General features: G+C 42.0%; 1 protein-coding gene across 3 annotated transcripts in view; it reads left to right on the forward strand.

The window, feature by feature from the left end:
- The first annotated feature begins 8 nt into the window (after nt 1–8).
- kiaa0513 (KIAA0513 ortholog) overlaps nt 9–22,369 on the forward strand; it is a 31,142-nt gene continuing 8,781 nt past the window's right edge. For 2 of the 3 annotated variants that reach the window (XM_087844184.1, XM_087844186.1), the window contains exons 1-8: nt 9–86; nt 12,144–12,714; nt 16,265–16,364; nt 19,725–19,798; nt 20,499–20,569; nt 21,247–21,454; nt 21,535–21,575; nt 21,701–21,773. In XM_087844184.1, the coding sequence (XP_087700310.1) occupies nt 12,335–12,714; nt 16,265–16,364; nt 19,725–19,798; nt 20,499–20,569; nt 21,247–21,454; nt 21,535–21,575; nt 21,701–21,773 (947 nt within the window). In that variant the 5' untranslated portion in view covers nt 9–86; nt 12,144–12,334. Of the gene's footprint in view, nt 87–10,307; nt 10,604–12,143; nt 12,715–16,264; nt 16,365–19,724; nt 19,799–20,498; nt 20,570–21,246; nt 21,455–21,534; nt 21,576–21,700; nt 21,774–22,369 lie in introns of those variants that run through there. The other variant, XM_087844185.1, reaches the window with a different exon arrangement.

A 22,369-nucleotide genomic window follows, 5' to 3' on the forward strand; every position in this document is an offset into this window, starting at 1 on the left:
AAGAAGAAGACGCAGGCGCAGGAGACGAGCGACGCGTACGAGCAGCAGTGAGTCGCTTCTTCTCCGTCCAGCACCGGATGTTTCATGTACGTACAGCTTTTATTTACGTTGTCAGCTCATCAGATGTCACTTTACATGTTCCGGACTGCGTAATTTACGGGTCTTAAACGTTATTGTGCAGCGGGGTTTGTGGTCGCTTGAATGGCTCTGAGGTCAAAGCGTATAGGGCTGCTGGACGCCGCAGCCGCTCTCGTTTGGATGTGATCGGCTGCACTTGCAGACGAACCTCTCTGTGACTGACGTGGGGTTTCCCTGTTTGCCTTAAAATGGCTTGACGGTCCGCTCCCAGCCTTCCAGGAAACGTGTATGTTTGCTCAGCGCCGCTTCCTCGGAGCTGTCAGTCCGCCCGGGTCACCGATGATGAGGAGCTGGCGGTGCGAGCTCCTGCTTCCTTCGTGCCTTTAGAACTTTTCATATGTTAATGAACTCGTGACAGATTGTGATTGGAGAGTATCCGTACGCCAAACCTCGCTGAGAGCTGTTAGCTTTGAGTGAAGGCGGTGGATTTAAACCAAAACAGGGAGCATCGTTTTTAAGGATGTAGAGACACGTTTATATTCGTCAGACGTGTCATCCAAATATAGGATTTTGTCATTTTTAACTGTAATAATGAATATGTGAGATTAGCTCACCTTTACTTTACTGTCAGGTTTACCAGCTTTTAATATCATTTTACTGATTTTTGCTTTTTCAGTTCAGATACTTTGCTTTTCTTTGCCAAGAAGAAAATCTATATTTTGATATATTGCAAAGACCCTTCAAGATTAGATGAAGAGCCCCAAACAATATGGCAGTTCCCTTATGAGCATTCACTTGGCGAGAGCAGGGAGGAAGAACTCCTTTTATATAAGCAAAGAGATCAGACAGAAGTTATTGACATGTAATAGTGTCAAGTAAATGTGGACTGAAAAGACGAGCGTGTGCAGTAAACTGTGAAAGATGTCCTTTGCGATTTTATAGAAAAAATGAAGACCAGACATGCAAAATATATTTACCTGTATTTTTTAAAATTTATTATGAATGTCTTGTGGAAGAAAAATGTAATAAATAACAAACACAAAAGGAAAAATAACATATTATCAGCATACATACTAGTTGGATTGGAAACAAACTCCTCTGCAGTTCATTTGGAGCCGCACCGAGATCACCTTCTCCGAGGCTCTCTGCGGTTGTTTTGGTCCACACCGCGATTACTGTGTTTACACCTCCATTCTTTTTAATAACCACTAGGGGGTGTCTTCTGAAGTCCACGAGGGGGAGGGGGGGCATGTTCAATAGAGCTGCCACGATTAGTCGACTAGTCACGATTACGTCGACTATCAAAATCGTCGATGACTAATTTAATAGTCGACGCGTCGTTTGAAGCTTTGTAAGATCACAAAAGACGCAGGAATAAGTAGTAGGATTTAAGAGTGTAATAACGGACTGAAACAGAAGATGGCAGCACTGCATGTACAAGGATGCCAGCTGCCGTTAAACCCCGAAGAAGAAGAAGTAGCTGTGTCCCAGAATTCATAGCGCAGCCCAGCTCAGTTTCCAACAATGGCGGCAGCTAGTTAGTGTTAATATTACTCTTTTTATTCTTTCTGGGTCACAAAATAAACGTTTAACATATTTTCAGGCGAGAATGTAGCTGTGTAAACCTCAAATATCTGCTCAGTTTATCAAGACACCACATATTTTCAAAAGCGCTCCGACGTTTTCGGAGACGTCTGTTACCCACTAGCTCGATAGCTAGCCGGGGGCTAGGCTAACTAGAGCCGTGAGAACACCGGACACCTGCAAATCGTTTTCAAACCCACCGCCGTCTTTCGCTACTCAGGTTAAACATGATATATAAGTCACTTAGATAACTTAAAAATGTTATTGTTTGGCTTTTTTCAGTATTTTATTTGTTCCTGAGTAAATCGGTTTGGCTGAGATCAAAGTTATAGTTTTTACACAGCTGAATAAACATCAAGCAGACAGCTGATTATCAGAAGTGTGAGATGCTCGAGAATTTACTCCGGTGTCCTGTTATATTTTAGATAGCAAGGAGTTTATTAAACTTCACCGAAACAATCTGCAAATTTCATTAAAATTTAATAAACTATCATCTTGTCTTTATTTTTAGTTAGCACATGCCTTAAACACTTAAAGCTGTAAGCTAATGATAGTTATATAAGAGCAGATGCTGCTGGTGCAATAAGCTGTACACATCCAATGGATGATGATCTGATTAGTCGACTAATCGCAAAAATAATAGGTGACTAGTCGACTATCAAAATAATTGTTTGTGGCAGCCCTAATGTTCAATACAACATGATGTTAGTTTTATCATGCAGTCAGCAAAAACGGTCTCCTTCACACTGAGACTTCTAACTGGCGAGTGAAGATGTGCCTATTTCCATCTTCCGTGTGGAACCACCACAGTGTGTGTGTGACAAAGATGGGGACTGTGCTTGGTGGTATCTGGAAGTCTGCACGGAGATGAACTTCCTGTCAGTTTTCACAGCATTCACTGCTCAGTTCTCCTCATCCGTGGGGCAGAAGTGTTTAGCTGCCTTTGTAAATGAAGCTTGCATCGCCGCGCTGCCCTCCAGCCTCTGCCTTCTGTCGTGAAGTGCGAGGAAAGGGTTTATGCTGTTTCTCGGAGATTGCGACTGATGTTCTTTCTAATTTACGATTCATTATGAGAAAATGGGAACATTACACAAGGGAGTCATGTTTGGAAAATGAAGGAAGAGATCTGACGTGCTGGTATTAGTGTTGTACAGAGTCCTGTTCTCTGTGACCTCTGCATTGGATTTTTCTTACCACTATAAAAAAATCCATGGTGGATGTTGTGGATGAGGTTTGAGAACATTAGTTAGAGTTATTGTGTGGTGAGGAGATCCTATCTGGAGTGCAGGCCCCTCAGCCGAGATTCTACACCTTCACCAATCTGCCGTCACACACTTCTGCTTGTCATACATCCACTGAACACGTGACAGAAGCCTGCGAGCTTCAGCCGTCGCTCTCTGCCGCTGCAGTTCTGCTGTTAAATCCTGTTTATATTGCACCATAAAACTCAGTTTTATACTAATGTTAAACTGATATATTGGCTGGGTAGCAGGATTTTATAAAGATGCATTTATTAGTGTTGTCAGTTATTCCAAACTGTCCCACACAGCTTCACTTCCCCCTTGTTTTAACACCCTGTAATTACACAAACAGCTCTTTCTGAGGTCGTCTAATCTTATTTGCACCTCTGAAGACTCGAGTTTCTGACCCCACAGCACCCGCTCCCTGCTGCCTCTTAACCTCTTAAGCCCCAAGGGGGTTTCTGAGCTTCCTGCTCGAAAATGTAATGCCCAAATTTAATTGATTATTTCTCTGCAATTACAAACTCTGTCCTTACAATCTTGGTATCAAAATAAAGCTAACACTTGGGAAATTTCATCAGAGGTGTAAATATTGAATCAGATATTACTGTGTCAAAGTTACTGAGACTGGAACACAGAAAAAGTAAGTAGATTTTATCCTCGCCTAATTATTTTTTTTAATTTTTAGCATATAACCCTTTGAAAAATATGCCTCAGATCACATTTGGTTCCAGAAATTCAGTAACCAACATATAAACATTATCTGTGCAAAGATTTATGTTTCTAAAGTGAAACAGTGAAAAATTACAGCCCTGTCAATACATGAATATCCAGACGTTGTACAAAAATGCCCAATTTTGGCACACAATTGGACACCATGCCAGTTGATTTTTTTTAGGTATTAAAGAGCAGAAATTAATAAATTTTATTAACAGGCCTAAAAAAAATTTTTTTTTAAATATATTTTTGAAAAATTAACCACACATTTACATGGTAACGGCCCTTTTCTGCAGCGCGCATAGAGCGTTTGATTGGCCTCTGGCCCTTTAAACTCCGAGCGGCTGTAACTTTGGTTTCTTTTGGTCAATTTGCGTGATTGACACCTCTTTTTAATCGTTTGAGCCAATAGATTCACAGTAACGACGCCACTACTGTTAATCACGTGGCTACCGGCTACCGGCGAAAATAACGGAGGAAATTGGGATGGTAAGCCAATTTCTGTCTTAGCGCATTTGCGCCGCTGTGTGTTTTTGTGGTCTTCTTTTGCGACTCATTCAGTGAATTTTGGTCTGATCGTGGTGAAACTTGGTGTGTGGAGTCAGTGATAGCTCCAGAAGCTAACCAGCCCATCTTTAGCCGGTTACACGAAGTCTGAAGAATTTCTGGTTCGGTTGTGTTTGTTTAGCGGACTTCTGCGCATTTACGTAACTGCTCGTTTAATCACGGCTTGTTTTCGGTGTGTTTGGTGGTTGTAGAAATGGTTTATATGACATTTTAGCTGAGATTCTGAGGTTTCTGTGGATACTACACATGTCTGGACTTATATTTCTCAACCCGCGTTATAACTGATTAAACGTGATCTCCTCCTTTTTGCCCCCCGTACCGGGGGCGTGGGGCTTAAGGTGCAATGCGTAAAATGCTATCACAGCATGGATCTGCACTAGGAAGTTCACCATCCACAATAGCATTGCTTTATCTGATTTTATGAAGGTTCATTGCCCAGCCAACAGCTAAAACACCTCTGTCAGAAACAACTTTATTACTTCCTCATAAGATGGACATCGGGAAGAGACTTTAGTCTTTCTGGTCTCTAAAACTGTGAGCTTTCCCGTGTACTCTCTTAGCTCTGGAGATGTTAATAACATAGTTTTAAATACTTGTAATAGCTGACTGCTCTGTCATCATCCTGTCTGACCTGTTTGACAGGTTTGGATACATTCCATATACAGCATGGTAACTATTTAACTGTAATGAGTAGCTTGTGATCTATACTGCAGCCAAATACCAGGATGTATGACCCAACATGAGTGACAGTCCACTCGGCAGCAAAATGTTTACAGAGGTCAAGAAAGGCCTTGACCTCTGTAAACAGACATGGGTCGTGTCCAAATTCATGGGCTGCATCCTCCCGAGGCCGCATTTGTAGACCGATTACGTCACAGCGACGCGCCGAAGGCTGTCCAAATTCGTAGACTCCTCCGAATGCAGCCGACAAATGCGTCCTCCTTTTCCCCGAATTTGAAGGATGGGTCAGGTGTGTCCTTCGTGGCCTACCATATCCCAGAATTCATAGCACGGCCCAGCCAAATTTCAGCTGCCAACAATGGCGGCCGCTACTAAGTTTTAAAATTACTCTTACTAATCTTTCTGGGTCACAAAATAAACTTTTAACATATTTTCAGGCGAGAAAGTAGCTGTGCAAACATCAAATATCTGCTCGGTTTATCAAGATATTGCATATTTGCAAAAGTGCTTCGACGTTTTCGGAGACGTCTGCTACCCACCAGCTCGATAGCAAGCCGGGAGCTCGAGGGTTACTGAAGCGGCCAAGAACGGCACAACTCCCGGCTCATCATGTTCAGATCACCGCGGACTTTCGCTGCTCGGGTTAAACGTAATATATAAGTCACTTAGACAACCTAAACATGTTATTGTTGGGCTTTTTTCAGTGTTTTGTTTGTTCGTGAGTAAATTGGTTTGGCTGAGATTAAAGTTATTAGATTAGATAAAACTTTATTAATCCCCCGGGTGGGTTCCTCCTTGATTTTCACACAGCTGACTAAACGTCAAACAGAAAACTGATTAAACAGAAGTGTGAGACGGTCGAGAATTTACGCCAGTGTCCTGTTATATTTTAGACAGCAAGGAGCAGACGGCTGAGTTTATTAAACTCCACCGAGACAGCGGTGACGCTAATCAGAAGGCTAGACCGTCCAATTTCACGGCCATTTACTTCCGGCCTACCCGACCTTCTGAAGACCCGACCCACGTAGACCGCGAAGGCCGGGTCCTCAGGAGGATGCAGCCCATGAATTTGGACACGACCATTAAGGCCTTTTTCCAATCACAACCATCGCCATCTGGTGGCGTCTGATGGGCTATAGTTTTCCCTCCACAAAGCTACATCCATCTTTTTTATCGTCTTGGTCTCTGACCGGTTGCGGGTTTATGCTGGCTGTTGCATGCTGAAATCAGTCACAAAGAGGTGCACAGTGCTGCACCACAATCCTTCTTGTGATTGCTTTGGTCACTGTGCAGGTTGTGGATATTCCAGTTTCCACTGCAGACTGCTTGGAATACAGTTACACTGTTTTCACTGCTTTGGAACATTGTGAAAGTTGTAAAATTAAATGATTTCACAATACCTGAGATACAAGGAAGGGCGTTACCTTAACAGGGTGGATGTCATCATGTGAAGAAAAGGAGTTAGGAGGAAGGAGAAGTAGCCTCCTTCCCGAATCTTTTCAGACTTTGTGTGTGTTCTAAAGGAACATCCAGAAAATGCATTCATTGCTTTTGTTTTGGTAACTGAGACATCCCAGTAGGCACATTAATGGGGACACTGAATATGTACCCTCTCAAATTGCAAAGGATTGTGGGTCAGGGAAATCCCAAGTCGGGTATTGGTTCTCACCTGAATTAAAGCCGAGCATTGTTCAGGAATGCCTCTGAGAACAGACATGGATGAGTGGCCTGAGCCGGAGACCTTAGAGTCACCTTGCTTGTGCGCTGAGCTGATGCTCTGTAATGCTTGACATAGTGGAGAAAGCTGAGTTATTGGATTGCGTTTGGTGTTGTAGGCTCAGAAAGCCGGGGCGACAGAGATGGATGGACTGTGTCGGGGGTGCCTTGTTCGTTTTTGCTCAGCAGATTTTTTTTTTTGCAGACAAGTGTGTTGAATAATATTTCCTGGGGGTGGAGTGGTTCGGGGGGAGGTTGCGTAACAGCTCTGGCTTCCCTGTGTGAGTCGTGTAGCACTCACTGAAAATGAGATGGGAGAAGGTCTGGAGCCCTCGAGCTTCATAGTATCTTTCATCACGATTGAACCACCCTCCTCTGTGCATGCTACCTGGAGGGGCTGTGTGTGTGTTTGTGTGCACTTGGGTTCAGGGATTGCATGTCACTGTGTGTTTGTATTTTCAGGGCGAAGGAGGGGGGGCTGGGAGCTCCCTTTCTGGTTCAGGGAAGCAAAAATCCTGCATCCTTTGCAGTCAGAGAGGAGTGTGATTTATAGAGTCCCTGACTCTGTGTGTGTGTGTGTGTGTGTGTGTGTGCATTTGTTGTGGCAGGACGGGGCACATTAATCAGGCCAAATGGCGTCACTGGCCAGCAGGTGATTGTACCGCTGCCATCCATCCTCAACATGGAATCACGACTGCTGACTGAGGGGCTTTGCTGATTTCTCGGGCATCTAAAAGAAGTGCTGCAGGGGAGAGATGTGACAAGCAACATTTCACACTCTGAGCATCACAGGCACGACTGTTTAACTGTAGGACATATGCTCAGTAACCCATGCAAGATGTTTACCACATAAACATGATCAGATGATTCAATTACAGCCATGAAGGCCTGGATGACCTGTAAAACTATTTATCGTGGGTTAAGTTGCTTTCTCCGAGACAAGTCACGGATAAAGTGAAGGTTTCTGTTTCAGAAAAGGAAAGTTTTTTATGCCTGTAGTGACGAAGATAGTGTAGAAAGAAAGACAGAAACTGCATGGGCATAAAAATGCACCTAATGTTCTGACCTGTTGGGACGTAAGCCGGAGACTTGCTGCTCTGGGTGTTAATGCCTGTATGGTGTGGGCTCTAATTACAAAGCCGCCCCACGTCAGCCACCCCACGTTGAGAGATTGTAAAGGGGTCGTGCATAACCTCCTGAAATATTTGAATTACTGAAATAATCAGGGCAGCGAAAAGTGAGCTCACTGTCAGAAGATGAATACATCGAGTTTGGTTCACTGGCAACATGTTTAAAGATGGAGAATTTGTTAAATGAAGAACAAAAGACTCCACTTAGCTAAAGTTCTGATGAGCAGCCTTTCTAAACCACTACTAAAGATCCAAAATGAAGCCAAACCCTCGAGGTTTAGCTAAGAAATGATTTCACTGTGGTTAATGGAAAAAGTCCAATAAGCGATCCAAGTTGGAGTTTGGTGCTATGTGGAGGAAGACCAACACGAGAGACAATTACACCACTCTCGCTATTCAAAGCTGTAAGAAGACATGGAGGCAGAAATAGCTGAAGTCTGTAGTTGAACACTGGCACCAGTTCAACCAGCAGGCCGTTCTTCATCTGCTCCATCTACCACTGCTTGAGAACCAAAGAAAACCCAAGGAGTGACCATTCTCCACAATCGCCTGACCCAACATCGGTGCAGACTGTTGAAGGCTCAAAAAGCCAAGCAGAGATCACCTTTGATCCAGTGACGTGTCTGTGGAAACCTCTACCATCTACACTTCCACTGCAGAAATAAAGGATAGAGTGTCAAAGATCTTGTGACTTCACCTTAACAGGAAATGCGTAGTGATTCATAAGAGCGTCCTGTCCACAGGAAGTCTTTGCCAACCAAGGATGGCCCCATGCCAAGCCTTGCAAAATAAATCAGAAGGGCTCATAAGGAAATCAATGGGAAAGGAAACGCAACACCTTTTTTTTAAACGACAAAACCAACAACTGATAAGCCTTTATTGGCACAAGGCTTTAAATAGTATGAAACACAATGGCTTACTGTCAAGCCTATAATTGGCCTTTAGGTCTAAGAGATGTTTGTAAGCTGTAACTCGAATAAAGGGAACAAAATGACAATGAAAGGTCAAGTCTTACACTGAGTTATAACCAGAAGTCCAGTGTGTCAGATTAATCACAGAAAGGAACAAAACCAACTTTAAACTTCACATAAGATGCTCACTTTTTCCAGTATTTTCCACGTTTAACCTTCAGAGGGTTTGAGTAAATAAAAGTACGACTCGAATGGAGACTTAGATTTGATTTGTTTCGCTGTAACACAAATACATTTGTCATCAACATATCTTTGATTTCTTTCTTTCCTGCTCTTACTCCTTAGGTGGGCGGGTCTTATTACAGACTCCATCACCTAGCAACCACTCTTAAACCTAATCAAGCATGATGAAAATTAAATCAAATGAACAAAACTCAGTTTACAATCCCGAGTGAAAATTTAACGGTTGGTCACAGATTCTTGGATAAAATTCTTCCCACCCAGAAAAAATAATACTGAGATTTGTTTGCAAAGGTAAATGATTTTCTTTACCACTTATCCAGTTAAGTTACTCGATGGGATTTTAACTCTGTCAAAAATTATGCTGAACCCTGACCTAAACTCAGACTTGCACACCAAACCATGGCTGTTAGAGTGACAGCCAGACTGCAGACACATCAAAGAGCGCCCCCTGGTGTTTAGTAGAGGTGGGAATCACCATACAACTCACGATACGATTTTATCACGATACGATATTATCACGATACGATTTTATCATGATACGATATTATTGCAATACTTAACTCACGATACGATATTATTGCAATTTTTAAAAATATTTTGCGATATTCAAATTCTGTACATAAAGGTAAACTTTATCAATATTCATTTTATCTAATATCAAAGTCTCACACTCAGTCTTTCTCTCATTTCAGTTTTATTGTTGACAAACTGAACGGTTTGTATTACAGTCTAGTCCAACTTAACTGAATCAACCATCTGGTACAATTATAGCTATTCTGAACTATGCAGTTTATGAAAACTATGCAGCCCCTTCAGCAACTGAAGAATTTGAAAGTAAATTAAAACAAAATATAATTTTACATTAAATAAAAAAGTTTGAAACTTAATTAAAATAAAACATGTTTATTGCTGCAAAAACAAGTTAAACACATTGTTTGTTACAAAATATCGATTTCTGCTGTCCCTGTATCGATACATTATTAGCAAACAAAATATCACAATACTACATAGTATCGATTTTTTCCCCACCCCTAGTGTTTAGTTTTATTAGGCGAGGAAGCCGTGTCACCGGGGACAGCAGGTCAAGCCAGCGTCCTGCTCAGAGGAAACAATGGAAGTAAGTTAAGCAGCGTCTGCAGGCCAAACGTTTGCTTTGTCTTTGGTGATGTGGGTGTTTAGGTACACATGAGTGTGTTTGTGCATCTCGAGCGTTTCACCCTCGGTCTTACTCACTAAATGCTGCATTATATAACCTCATCTTCAGAGCTGCATGACAAGCATTGGCCCAGGGGCTCTGTGTGTGTGTGTGTGTGTGCGTGTGTGTGTGCGTGTGTGTGCGTGTGTGTGTGCGTGTGTGTGAAGGATGCCAGCTGTTGCTGGGTGAAGAATCCTGGGAAGGCGGTTTGTCCCATGACTGGGCATTTATTTCAAACCAGATGAAAGGTGTGTGTGTCAGGAGATGTATAGCAGTACAGTTTAAGATTTGTTTGCCTTTTTCTTTGTGGTTTTTAATCAATCATTTCAACTTGCTGTTATTTGCACTGTAACATGATGAAAGGATAGATTCTAAAAATACAACATTGAGGTTTAGAGATGAACGGGTGTGAGATTTCAAAGCAAGGACAACTGAACAGGATCGAAATGACAGTGTGGAGCTACAACATGCTGCTCGTTTTCTTTCGTGCTCTTTTTTCCCTCTGAGAAGTGATCAGTAGATCTGTTTTGATGCATCCAGGTAAGGATCAGCTTTCTGAGATACAAAGATCTTCTTTAAGCATCAGAGTCAGGACAAGTGCGTCCTATCAGGAGGTTTGTGGGTTTTTTTATGTCAGACCACAAAGCATACTTTGCTCTGCTCAGCTAACTCTGTCTGCAGAATGTCTGCGATCAGAAACAACAGGAAATTATATTCACTTTCACACCTTAAGCATTTAAATAAGAAGTGCCGTGTCACGTAGACACGTTTTATAGGCCTGGTGTTGAGTCAGACATCACACCGGTTTTGTTTTATCATCTCAAATTTAGAAAGAAGTAAACTTGTATAGATTTATTTACATAACAATTTGTTATTGGCTGTTAAATTTACATTTACAGCTACACGGCCTGTAATACCCTCTTTTCTCTTCATTACGGATGTTTTCACTTTTTCATAGCAGAAAAGGATTCTTAGACTGACCGTCGCAAAGTAAGGGTTGCAGTCGTTCTTGTAATTTGAGGTGTTTGTTTACTTTACTCTCTGACTTTGGCCTTTAAGGCAGCACCTCCACCCAACCACTCTTGCAAAACTGCACCAAGTCCTGCAGAAATGCTGCTTTAAGGACAAACTCGGGGGGGGAAATGTTAGTTCAAGGCTTTATAGCTAAACCAGGTTTAAATATAATGTTTCAAATCATCATGATGTTGCTTTTTAATAAATATTGAACTGAATCTTTTAGATTCATCAACAAGGAAAATCTCCATTAGGAGACATTGTAGTGGACTCAATAATCACATTAAATGAACTGAACTTGAAGTGATCTGCAATAGGAGTGGCTGGAAATTCATAAATCAGTAACTGAAAGGTTATTAGTAAAGCTTCAGAATGAGTAATGCCGATGTCTGTATACGGATCAATTTCACGTAAATGCTCTGAATTTGTACCTGGTCTGAAATTATATTACTGAGAACATTTGTAAAAAAAAAAAAAAAAAAAACTTCAGCACACCAGCAACAAAAAGATCTCAGATTTATTTTTTTTGTATTTGTAACACATGGCATGATTTTATATAAAGCATAAAACCCATGTATTAGGAGGACGTTTGTGCATAGACTGTATATAAAAGATGGACGTGGCTGTTGGTTTTGCAGTCTGCCTGCTGAGGCTTCAATGTTTTAGCTACTATGTGTCATTTCTTGGAGCTAGAAGTGACCATATTTGGGCATGAGTGTGGATAGCTAAGCTAACAGCTAATGCTACCTAGCTTGGTGAACAAACTGCATCCGTATATTGGATGTAACACACAGACGCACATACTGCAAACAAAATTATTCATGTGAGCGCTTTAAAATGGGAATCTGTGGGGACTGGCTCACTTTCAAAGAAAGCCTCAAGTGGACTTAACAGGAACTGCAGCGTTTGGCCAAATATATTCCTTTGTTAGTGGTGTTTAACATGATCAAACCACGTGATATTTGTTTGGATTGCAGGTCAAGCGTGTTTTTAAAATTATTATGTTCACACGGTCTATTTTAACATGGTCTAATATTGCTGATTTCTCTCTTTCATTGGTCCACAGATGCTTTGTGAGTTCACTCTGTGAGGGTCAGCACCCTCAGGGGTGGAATGATCTGCAGAATCCTAACCTAGCAAGGCCGGCAGCTTCAGTGGAAACCTAAACTGGGACCAGCACTCTCATGTTCCTGCACAGCAGTAAATAGCTCTGTTTAACACCACTGTTGCACAGTCACAACGAAGAGGCTTTCCACCATGGAGGGTGTGGCAGTGGACAACCTAATAGACTTCGACCTACCGTCAGAGACCAAGACTCTCAACATAGATGGAGGTCAACACCAAGGACACACAGACATTTTCTCCCCAGAGCCAGCTTCTTCCACAGGAGTGCACCAGCTGCCAGAGCCCATGGCTCCAACCAAGCCCAACTCCCACCACCAGTCAGAGGAGGGAAACAACGACAGCGATGCTACAGAGTCGGCAGACAGTGAAAATGACATGGACCCGCCCTCTCATGAATGGGAACTAAGAAGGTCGTCGTCTTCGTCGGCTCACAGCGGGGAGGAGGCCGACGCCGAGACGGTGGAGAGGAGGCAGTTCATGAAGACGTATGTGGAGAAGGTGTTTCATGGAAAGTAAGGAGCAACGTTTTGAACTGTTTTGGGTCTTTTGTGTTTGAGTGAGTCTTGTGTGATCTCTGCAGGTGCTCCGGCTTCCTCACACATTCTAAAGGTTAATTAGTGATATGGATAATAGTGATAGCTGTGAATAACTGTCTGCTTCTCTGTGTTGGTAAATGATGGAGTAATCCCATAAGTTTTTGCAGAATGACAGAAAAATGATGCAAAGTTTTGAAATTGCACAAGTATCCACCGTCTGTACGGCGTCGGCATTCGTAAGAAAACATGCAACTTGAAAATTGTGGGTTTTTTAGGATGAATCAGTGGCATACTTGTTGCATCATGTTTTGCAAATAGAAGAGGTCTGACTTACTGAAATGTCATTGACTTGAAACAGATCAGAGTTGTGCCATACATGTGGGAAATTACAAACAGGGATCCCTGGAAAAAACGGACAAAGATGAGAGAAACGATCATCCTGATATCCGCTGTTTGTTTCAGTCGTTCTTTGAGACTATTGAAGCTTTCTGGGGGGTTTTTTGTCTTTTGCTGAAAGTGAACTGTCAGATCTGAACCACATGACATCAACAAGGCAGGGTGAGACGATCTGGGCTGAAATGCTTTGATCTCCACACAAAAGTGTGGGCTTTGAAAGCACCGTGAGTCATGTGAGGTTGCTGCGGACGGTGTTTACTGAAAAGGGCGTTGGATTAACTTGCATTGTTAAAATGTAAGTTGGTATGAGGAAAAGGTGGTAGCCTTTCGCCTTTAGATTTTTGAAACTTGTTTTGTGATGATGAAAGAAAGAATGTGGAGAAGTCTCGATCAAAGAGTCTGTAAGCCCTGCTGCTGCTGAGGCTTCAATGTTTTAGCTACTATGTTTCATTTCTTGGAGCTAGAAGTGACCATATTTGGGCATGAGTGTGGATAGCTAAGCTAACAGCTAATGCTACCTAGCTTGGTGAACAAACTGCATCCGTATATTGGATGTAACACACAGACGCACATACTGCAAACAAAATTATTCATGTGAGCGCTTTAAAATGGGAATCTGTGGGGACTGGGAAAAGGGCGTGAAAAGGGCGTTGGATTAACTTGCATTGTTAAAATGTAAGTTGGTATGATGAAAAGGTGTTAGCCTTTCGCCTTTAGATTTTTGAAACTTGTTTTGTGATGATGAAAGAATGAATGTAGAGAAGTCTCGATCAAAGAGTCTGTAAGCCCTCCATGTCGATCGCGGAGACGAGTCTACCGTAGGTGTGATGGGTTTTATCTGATGTCGTCTGTGTGTGTTTGTGTTTTAACAACAGATTTAGTGGATGTTTCTAACAGCCTGTCTTTATGAAGCTAGAAATGTTGTGAAAATACATGCAGGAAGCTAATTACAGCACAGAAACTCCAAAGCAAAGTCATAGAGGAGCTGACGGTCCAACAGCGCCTGCGAGAGATGTTGGCGAGCGTCGTGTGGGTCTGGATGGAAGCCACCAAATTATCAACGCAGGGAAAGAGCTGTTGGGTGAAGGTGGCGTTGATATTTACCAGAGTGCTATTTTCTGTCCAGGAAGCCAGATAAGGAAAAGATATCGTTGGTATTTGAACACAGAGGAGGTTACAAACTCCAACCAGGGTGTCTCAATGTAGCCATGGGCACGTTTATGTTAAAGCAGCAGTGTTTGCACTATACGATCACACACATGGGTGGTTCTGCTGTTATCACTCGAGCATATTTTAAGAAGTGAAGAAATTGAACAGTGGCCTCTGTGTTTAGCACGTGGCCTTGGTGCTCGTGCTTTGTGGTTTACACGCTGAGCCTCTCAGGACACTGCGGCGGGGTCACGGGGGTCACTGGTCTGCTGACGTAAGAAATCTAATGGAGTGAAATGTGAGGTTGGTCAAAGACACATCTAAATATCAGGACAGCTTCATATTTCATTGAACTTTATTAGGTGTGTTTATTTCTGACCCCTCAAGCATTGACCCACAGAGAGGTCACATGGTGACCTCTCTGTGGGTCAATGCCATAACACATCTCATCCTAAAGTAAAATCTTCTTGCCATTAGAACTCTGATTCAGCAGTTTGCCCTCTTTACCTTTGTCTGGGACGGTCCAGTCATCTCTCATTATCTTCATCACCCTCTTAGTGGATTTCTGATTGTCCCTTAACCCTTTAAAGCCAGTCGGAGCGGGCACGCTCAGTTTTGCGTAACTATTTTTAAATCCCTGTAGAACCGGAACCACGTGAGCTAGCGCAATATTTTTTTTTTGCATATGAAACCGGAGGAGTTGTACTTACATCTTATGCCATCAGCTTGTCCTCGGTCACAGTTTCCTTCCACATATAACTTTGCAAAAACTGCATAAAAAGCACTTGCAGCAACAAAAACATAATATTCCAGAAACACGCTTTGCCGATCCGATCAGCTGTTCGTAACACTTCCCACATTGAAACAGACATCAGCGCAAACGATCGCATGTCCGCCATTACCTGCCCGAAACTGGAAGTGATGTCATTTTCGCGGGAAATGTAGTTTTTTTTACTTGTAGGCCTTAAAAGCCTATACTGGTGTTTTTATAAGTCATGTTTGACTTTATGCTTTTCTGAATAGTTGCTGGGATGCTTAGAACTCAAATTGCACTGCTTAAAATAGTTTATTTTGATGCACATGCGGTTTTCTTTGCAAATTTGCATCATATTTGCACATTTCGTTTTTCCTCCAGTATATAAAAATTGGTGTATCTCAAAAATAAAACTATGAAGACACTCAAAATAAATTTCCTGTTGTTGGAAACTATTTTTGCAACTTTTTTGTATTTAAAGTTTTGAGGGATAAGCCTCTTAAATTTCTCCAAGTAGAAATATATGTAAAAAAAACAAAAACGATTTTCAATTTTTTTGTAGTTTATTGCACTTTTTTGCAATTTATGTAATTACTATGGACTTAATGCATACATATTATTAAAATCTGGGCTGTAATGGTTGTATTGATGTATATCAACTTGAAATGCTCCCAAAAATGGCTCCACAGCATGTAAAAATATAAAGTAAGCTCTGGCGGCCTTGGTTCTATGGTAGGTCTTAAAGGGTTAATATAATAGTGAAAGGATTCGAGATATGATGAGCCGCATCCTGTAGATGCTAATGCAGTAATGCATGACTAAGCAAGCTGTGCATCATGAAGGCAGACAGTAAATACACAAGATGAGTTTGAATGTTGTGCAGTATGCAGTTGGATATTTGCTGCCCTGCAATGCTGCTACTTTTACCTACTTTTTAGGTAATTTCACTACATTGTTAAAGCCATGCTGTTTCACTGGGACAGCAGTGACATCGTTCACATTAATAAACATAAGCAATCTTCTGAAATCACCTGTAAGAGCTGGCTGTTAGCTCAGATGATAAATCAGTGATTGCCAGTATTTTTTGTTTTTTACATCTTCAGCCTTTGTCTGTCAGTTGGTCCAAACTTCAGAACCATCTTCTTTGTATTTTTCAGATTTCTCTGTTTCATTTTCATCAAAGCAGACTTTAAAGTGTGTTTTCACAGCAGCCCCATGTTTTCACAGAGAGGACTTTGACCAAGAGGAGAAGGCTCGTTTTGGAGAGTTGTGCAGTGGAGAGAATGGAAAAGGCAGGGAGTGGTTTGCCAAGTATGTCAGCGCTCAGGTAAGTCCAGAGAAAATCAAACACTCCCTCGTTATACCCATTGTACAATGGCAGGTCATTTCCTGCTTTGTTCTCCTCGAAGCATCGAAATTCAAAACATCTTATACGTAAACATACACTCGCCCATCAAGACTGTTAACCAGACAGCTGTGCAGCGCGCTTAACTGCTGAGTAAACATGTGCACTTGTGCAACATACCTTTGGAAATGTACGACTCTTCTGATGTGATTTATGCGAACATTTCAAGAACCAAGCACAGCAGCAAAAACAGTGCTGACCAACAACGCGCAAGCTAGGGCTGGGCGATATGGCCTAAAATTCATATCGCGATATAATTTGAATCATGTGCGGTAACGATATATATCACGATATATTCTTTTCTTCTGTATAACGTATTTTCCACACTATAAGGCACACTTAAAATCCTTTAATTTTCTCAAAAATCCAAACTCGAAGCGATTTTGGCTGCAGAAATCTGTAAAAAATGTTTTAGTACAACTTTGGTAAGCTGCACTGCTTGATGGATTGTCAGAGCATTACAGCTGCCGTAGTGAGGAGCTTCACGGAGTAATCTGGTTCCAAAACTCTGTCAGCTTCAGGTCCCAAAGTCAAACGAACTCTGACAGTTAAAAACGGTCTAAATTCTTTCATCTTTATGAAAGTTGCTGCTTTATCGGGTGTAACAATTAAGTTTTACATCCATGCATCCATGAAAACAGAATTTATTAAATTTAACGGAGTTAGAAGTTAACAGGAAGTTAGCTCGCTAGTTTCCACCTAAACATTTCATAGCATGTTCTGACTGGGAGATTTTTGAAACTAATTAAAACGTACAGCTCTGCTACCACTTCCAAAATAATGAAGACAGAAAACTAAACAGCAGTGGCGTTTGCAGGGTTACTGAAGTTGGACTACCTGGTTTAAAATGTTGTGCTACGTGATTGCTAGCAACACAGCTATGTTAGCATAACATTAGCACAGTGAAGCTGGAGGATGAACGCTAACTTTTTTAATTTCTAACTCCAGTTTATGTGGAAGCATTTATGATAAGGTGATATTAAAAAGTAGTTTCAGACTTTCTTTAAAAGCCGACCTGTGTCAGTGAGTCAGTACGCCTTCCTCTCTTCTCAGTCGAGCCCGCTGCTCATTCATATCTAAGGCAATTTTGGAAACTATTAGAGACGTCACAAACTACGCATTTTAGAGGCATGAAGATAATTACCCACCATGTTAGTGGTGGTATTAAGTGACATTAAGAGTAAACCATGGCAGAATATACTGAGAAAATTACTGCTATGGAGCTGCAGTGTAGTCAGCTCCAAAGAGTTGGAGCTCTTTGACTGCTGCTGTCATTCGGACTTTTTGGAAAACAACTTTCCTCAGAGGTGGAAACTGTGCTGCTGCAGAGGATTTAAAAACAGCATTCGGTTTGTGATATTATTCTAAAGTGGCGCTGACTTCAAACTTGTGTTTTTAGATGCTTTTTGTTACATTATTCTCCTTTTAATGACTGAAAGTACACACAGTCACATGTTGTTGCACATTGTTACGAGCCAGTTTAAATTCTTTTGTTTCTTTCCGTTTGCTGCTGTGTTGTACAAAAAGCGACCTTTCTGCTTTCTGTTGTGCAAAAATGAGCTTTAAGGAACTCAAACGAAACACTCTGAAGGTTTCATTTCTGCACTGTGATGGAGTAATTTGGTGTAGAGACACAGGCATAACCAACATATGAGATTTGATGACTTATTTGTCAAATGAGAAGTTTGTAGCTGCGATTGAAGCCGTCTTCACTTTGGCAGCTGATTTTGTTTTTAGCCATTTGGTGCAGTTTCTGCGCAGCCTCGTCTTCGTACGTCTCTGCCTGGACTGTCAAAAGTGTTTCTGAGCATCTGTGTGAGCTCCACGATGTCTCGAACTACTACTTCCTGCTTTTTTTCTGTCTGATAGCTTTTCTCCGACCCTTTGGGCCTCCTCAGTCCTGTCGCTTCAGCCCTCCCGGAGCGTCAGTCACAGTGTGTCACATTGAAGGTCTTGAGGTTTGCGGCTTCAGTCCGGTTCCTCAAGTCTTTTTCTTGAGCGTTTGCTGCAGCTCCTGGATCTCAAGATGAAATTTGTTGTTTCCAAACTGAGCTCAGCTGAACACTCTTTGGACTCTGAGACCTTCTGCATGTTTTTCTTTTATTTCCTTGAAGACACTCTGCGACTCCCACAGCCTTCAGTTGATCATTTTCACTTTCTTTTTTGTCTCTGTCGAGAGTCTCCACCTCCCCTTTTGTCACTTTGAGCTCTGCAAAGTTCCTGAGCTTTAGTTATGGTGGTTCTTCAAGCCCTTGAGCTTTCTGCATCTCATTCTTCACGTCCTCAATATTAAGACACGTGCCACTTGTTCTGTCTTCTCAGCTGAGAAGACTCCTGGATATCCAGCTAAACGGCCTCGGCGTCTCTGGAAAGGCCCCCGATCCCCTCCTGATAAATGTTCCAGAGGCCGGCGTATCTCTGGGTTTGCTTCTTAAACAAACAAAATTATACAAACGAGAACAAAGCATTGGAAACGGTTCATGGACTAAATGCTTAATCCAAACAATAATCAGCAGATTAAATGAAATAATTGGTTCCAGCCCGACGTGGTCGTCATCAAACACTTTAGAGCTGACACACAGTGAAGGGTTTGTTTGCCAGTTGTAGCAAATTTCCATCAGAGTTCACTGAAGAAGTCTCTTCTTCTTCTTCTTCTTCTTTGTCTTCTTCTTCTTCTTCTTCTTCTTTTTAATTCTAGTATCCTCTCTCTCTGAGTCCTAAATTACAGATGCTGCTGACCCGTCGGGTTTGTTTCGAGTCAAAAACAAACGAGTGTTCAAACAAATGATAAACTCATGTGTAGATTTTACACTGTGCCTCCTCAGCTCCTTCTGGCCTTCTTGATGTTCTCACATCAACAGGAAACGGCTGAGCTGTGGCCGCAGAGATAAGTCTGTTGTTTTATATTTGTTTTCCTTTTTCCACAAATTCCACCAGCAAACCCCGACCAACACCACCATCGTCTTTCTGACTCGTTTACTGTTTGCAACATTGAGCCCACTGGCTGTTACAGAGAGAAAAGTCTTTAAAAGCATCTCATGAGCTCATAGATCAAGGCTCAGTCATTTCCTGCAAACATGCTGTGGTTTAATCAAGGAAGGAGGGAATCTGGTGAATACGGCATTAGCTGAAAAAGATGTGTTTTCGATTGTTTTCTTGTTTGTCGTGTGACGAGAAAACAATCACTCTGATGCATGTGAAGAAAGAAGCGCAGGTTTTTCGCTCATATTCTCCTGAAATGTTGTTTCCTTGCAGTGACATGTACTTGTACTGTGTTCACAGCGCTGCCACTCCAAATGTGTGAGCGAGGCCACCTTCTACAGACTCGTGCAGTCTTTTGCAGTTGTGCTATTTGAGTAAGTAAACACGGTCCAACTGTAACTTTTTTCACTGTGAACTTGAGCCATCATTTTGAATAAGTGGTCATGTGACATTATAAGTTTTTAGCAGAGCTGGAAGCAAAGCTGCGTCTTGCAAATGCTGCTGCAACTGAACCAAACGTGACGCTCTAGTTAGCTCCAGGTTTTTATTCTTCTTTGTGCATCTTCAAGGTAATTTGAAGATTATTCAGTTGTTAATAATCAGTCACAGATTACATAAAAGATGATAAATCTGTCAAGAACATTCAGACATTAAAAGAATTTTAAGTAAATATGGTAATATTAGAAAATTGAACTGTGCCACAAAAGAAAAAGAAGTAAAAAAAGAGCTGCTCCTCTTTTCTTTCCTTCCTTCCAACGAGTCCGACCTATTTGGGATCATTAAAGTGGTGTTGAGCAATAATTCTCCAGGATCTCTGAACATTTTCTGCATGAACATGACCTCAAACACACACCCAAGGCAGTAAATGCATCATTTGTTTACCTCTCCAAGAAGTTTCAGAAAATTCAGCATTGAGTGGTTTTTGCTTAAATTCCACAGAAACAGACAAAGGGTGCTAAAAATATACTTCTGCATACTTTACATAATATTTAATTCATATATTTTCCACCAAAGTTGTCATTTCATAGGATCACATCTGAAGAAATGCTGTGTTTTCTTGTTTTTCTGTTGCAGGTGTTACCAGATGGACGACTACAGCCCGGCAAAAAACCTCATGACCATGTGCTTCACTTATTATTACGTTGGTAAGATCTTGAAAACAGTCTGTACGCCACCTCAGAGCAACTGTAAAGTGTTGCTTTTTAAGAGAAACGCTGCTGAGCCTCCGTAGCCCAAATTAAAAGCTTTTCTTTTCCAACTTTTAGCTGCAAAAGTGCAAAAGACAGACATCTGTGTTTGTGTCTGTTTTATAAAAACGAGACACGTCAGTGCTGATTCAGGGAATGTTACCAGCAGGGTTTGGCTCTGTGGTTTCTCTTGCAGCAGCATCACAAATAAAGGTAGTGTTTGTGCTCATGCAAGCAGGAAGCACTGAGTGATTAGTACACCGCTGTGACACAGTGCATTGCATCAGCGAGTCTGCAGGCACGTCTGCTAAGTTAAATATTTTTTTCTGCTTATAACAACTTGCACTCGGGCGCAAAGCGACACACAAAGGTCTGCTGCAGACTGCAGAGAGCCCTGATTTAACACAGAGTAACAGCATGTTTCCACTTTTGTGTTGTGAACACAATCTTACACACTAATGACTGTTTTCATTTCCAGCTCGCTGAGTTGCTGCTGGGCTAAAGTGAAGCGTTCACTTCATTAAATCTCACTTCAGTCAACACCTGTGAAAATAACCCCCCACCTCAGACGGTGCAAAGCAGGTAGCTGCTGTTAGGCAACGTTAGCACTCAGCATTTTGAGCTTTTCTTCTCAGGAAAGTCTCAGCCGTCTCCCTCGGAGCTGTTGGATCGCGGTGGTGCTCCAGCTGGTCTGGACTCTTATCTCAACAAGGCTAACACCTGGCTGTCAGGGAAGAAGGACGCCGCCGAGCGCCTCCTTAAACACACGTCCAAGACTGACGTCAAAGGCTTCTTTGGGGGCCTGGAGAGCAAGCTGAGAAGCTCAGTGGTTCCCAAGTCTGAGTGAGCATCTGCACCTTCTCTGAGTCTGTTCATTAACACTTTCACATGTCACTGCCTCACTCTTATAATCTGTTTTGCAGTGATGGGGAAAATCCGGGGGAGACGAAGCCTAAATCACCAGGTATCGTAGCTCAGAAATCATTTTTTATTTCACTTTGCTGCTCCAGTGCTCTTACTTTTTTAAAGAATGTCCTAGAAACGAACCTGAGTCCATCACTGCCTGTTATATTTCCTCCTCCTCTTCAGTGTCAGGCGCTCCAGAGGAAAAGAAAGGGGAAAAGGTGTACCTGTACACTCACCTGAAGCAGCAGCCTATCTGGTAAGAATCACGTCATGTGAGGAAGAAACTTTTCACGGGACTCAATGAAGGGAAAACTAGAATACACTGAGTTCTGTAGCAGCCAGGTGATGCTAATCAAATGCACCTGATGAACTGATCATCAGCACGCGTGAGCACCTCTATAAAAGCAGAGGTTTGGGTGGTTTGCTGGTCGGGAACGTCGGGAAATTCACCCCAAAGAATGAGCGTGTGTCGCTCAGAGAAAATGCAAAAAGCCTAAAGCTCCATCTCAGACTCTGCAGGCCTCAGTTAGCATGTTTAATCTTAAAGTTCTTGACTGTACCGTCCTCTGGAGTCAGATGTGAGGCCGTCTGTGCTGCAGCTAAAGCTCGAGCCAAACTGGGTCATGAAACAGGACAATGATCCCACGCGCAAAACTTCGTTTCCAACAAAACAACTGAAAAAGGAAAGAATGACGATGCTGCAATGGTCCAGACCTCAGCGGGACCTTCAGAGAGCTGTGCATGAATGGACGCTGTGGAAAAGTGCGCCAAAATAATGAATGTCTGAGTTTGTCACAGAGTCCAGTGAAAACTGTATAAATGAAAAATGTGGTAAGTTTATTATGGCATAAA

This window comes from Neolamprologus brichardi, chromosome 7 (genome assembly GCF_056152115.1).
Source record: "Neolamprologus brichardi isolate AB-2024 chromosome 7, ASM5615211v1, whole genome shotgun sequence".
Classification (NCBI taxonomy): Eukaryota; Metazoa; Chordata; class Actinopteri; order Cichliformes; family Cichlidae; genus Neolamprologus; species Neolamprologus brichardi.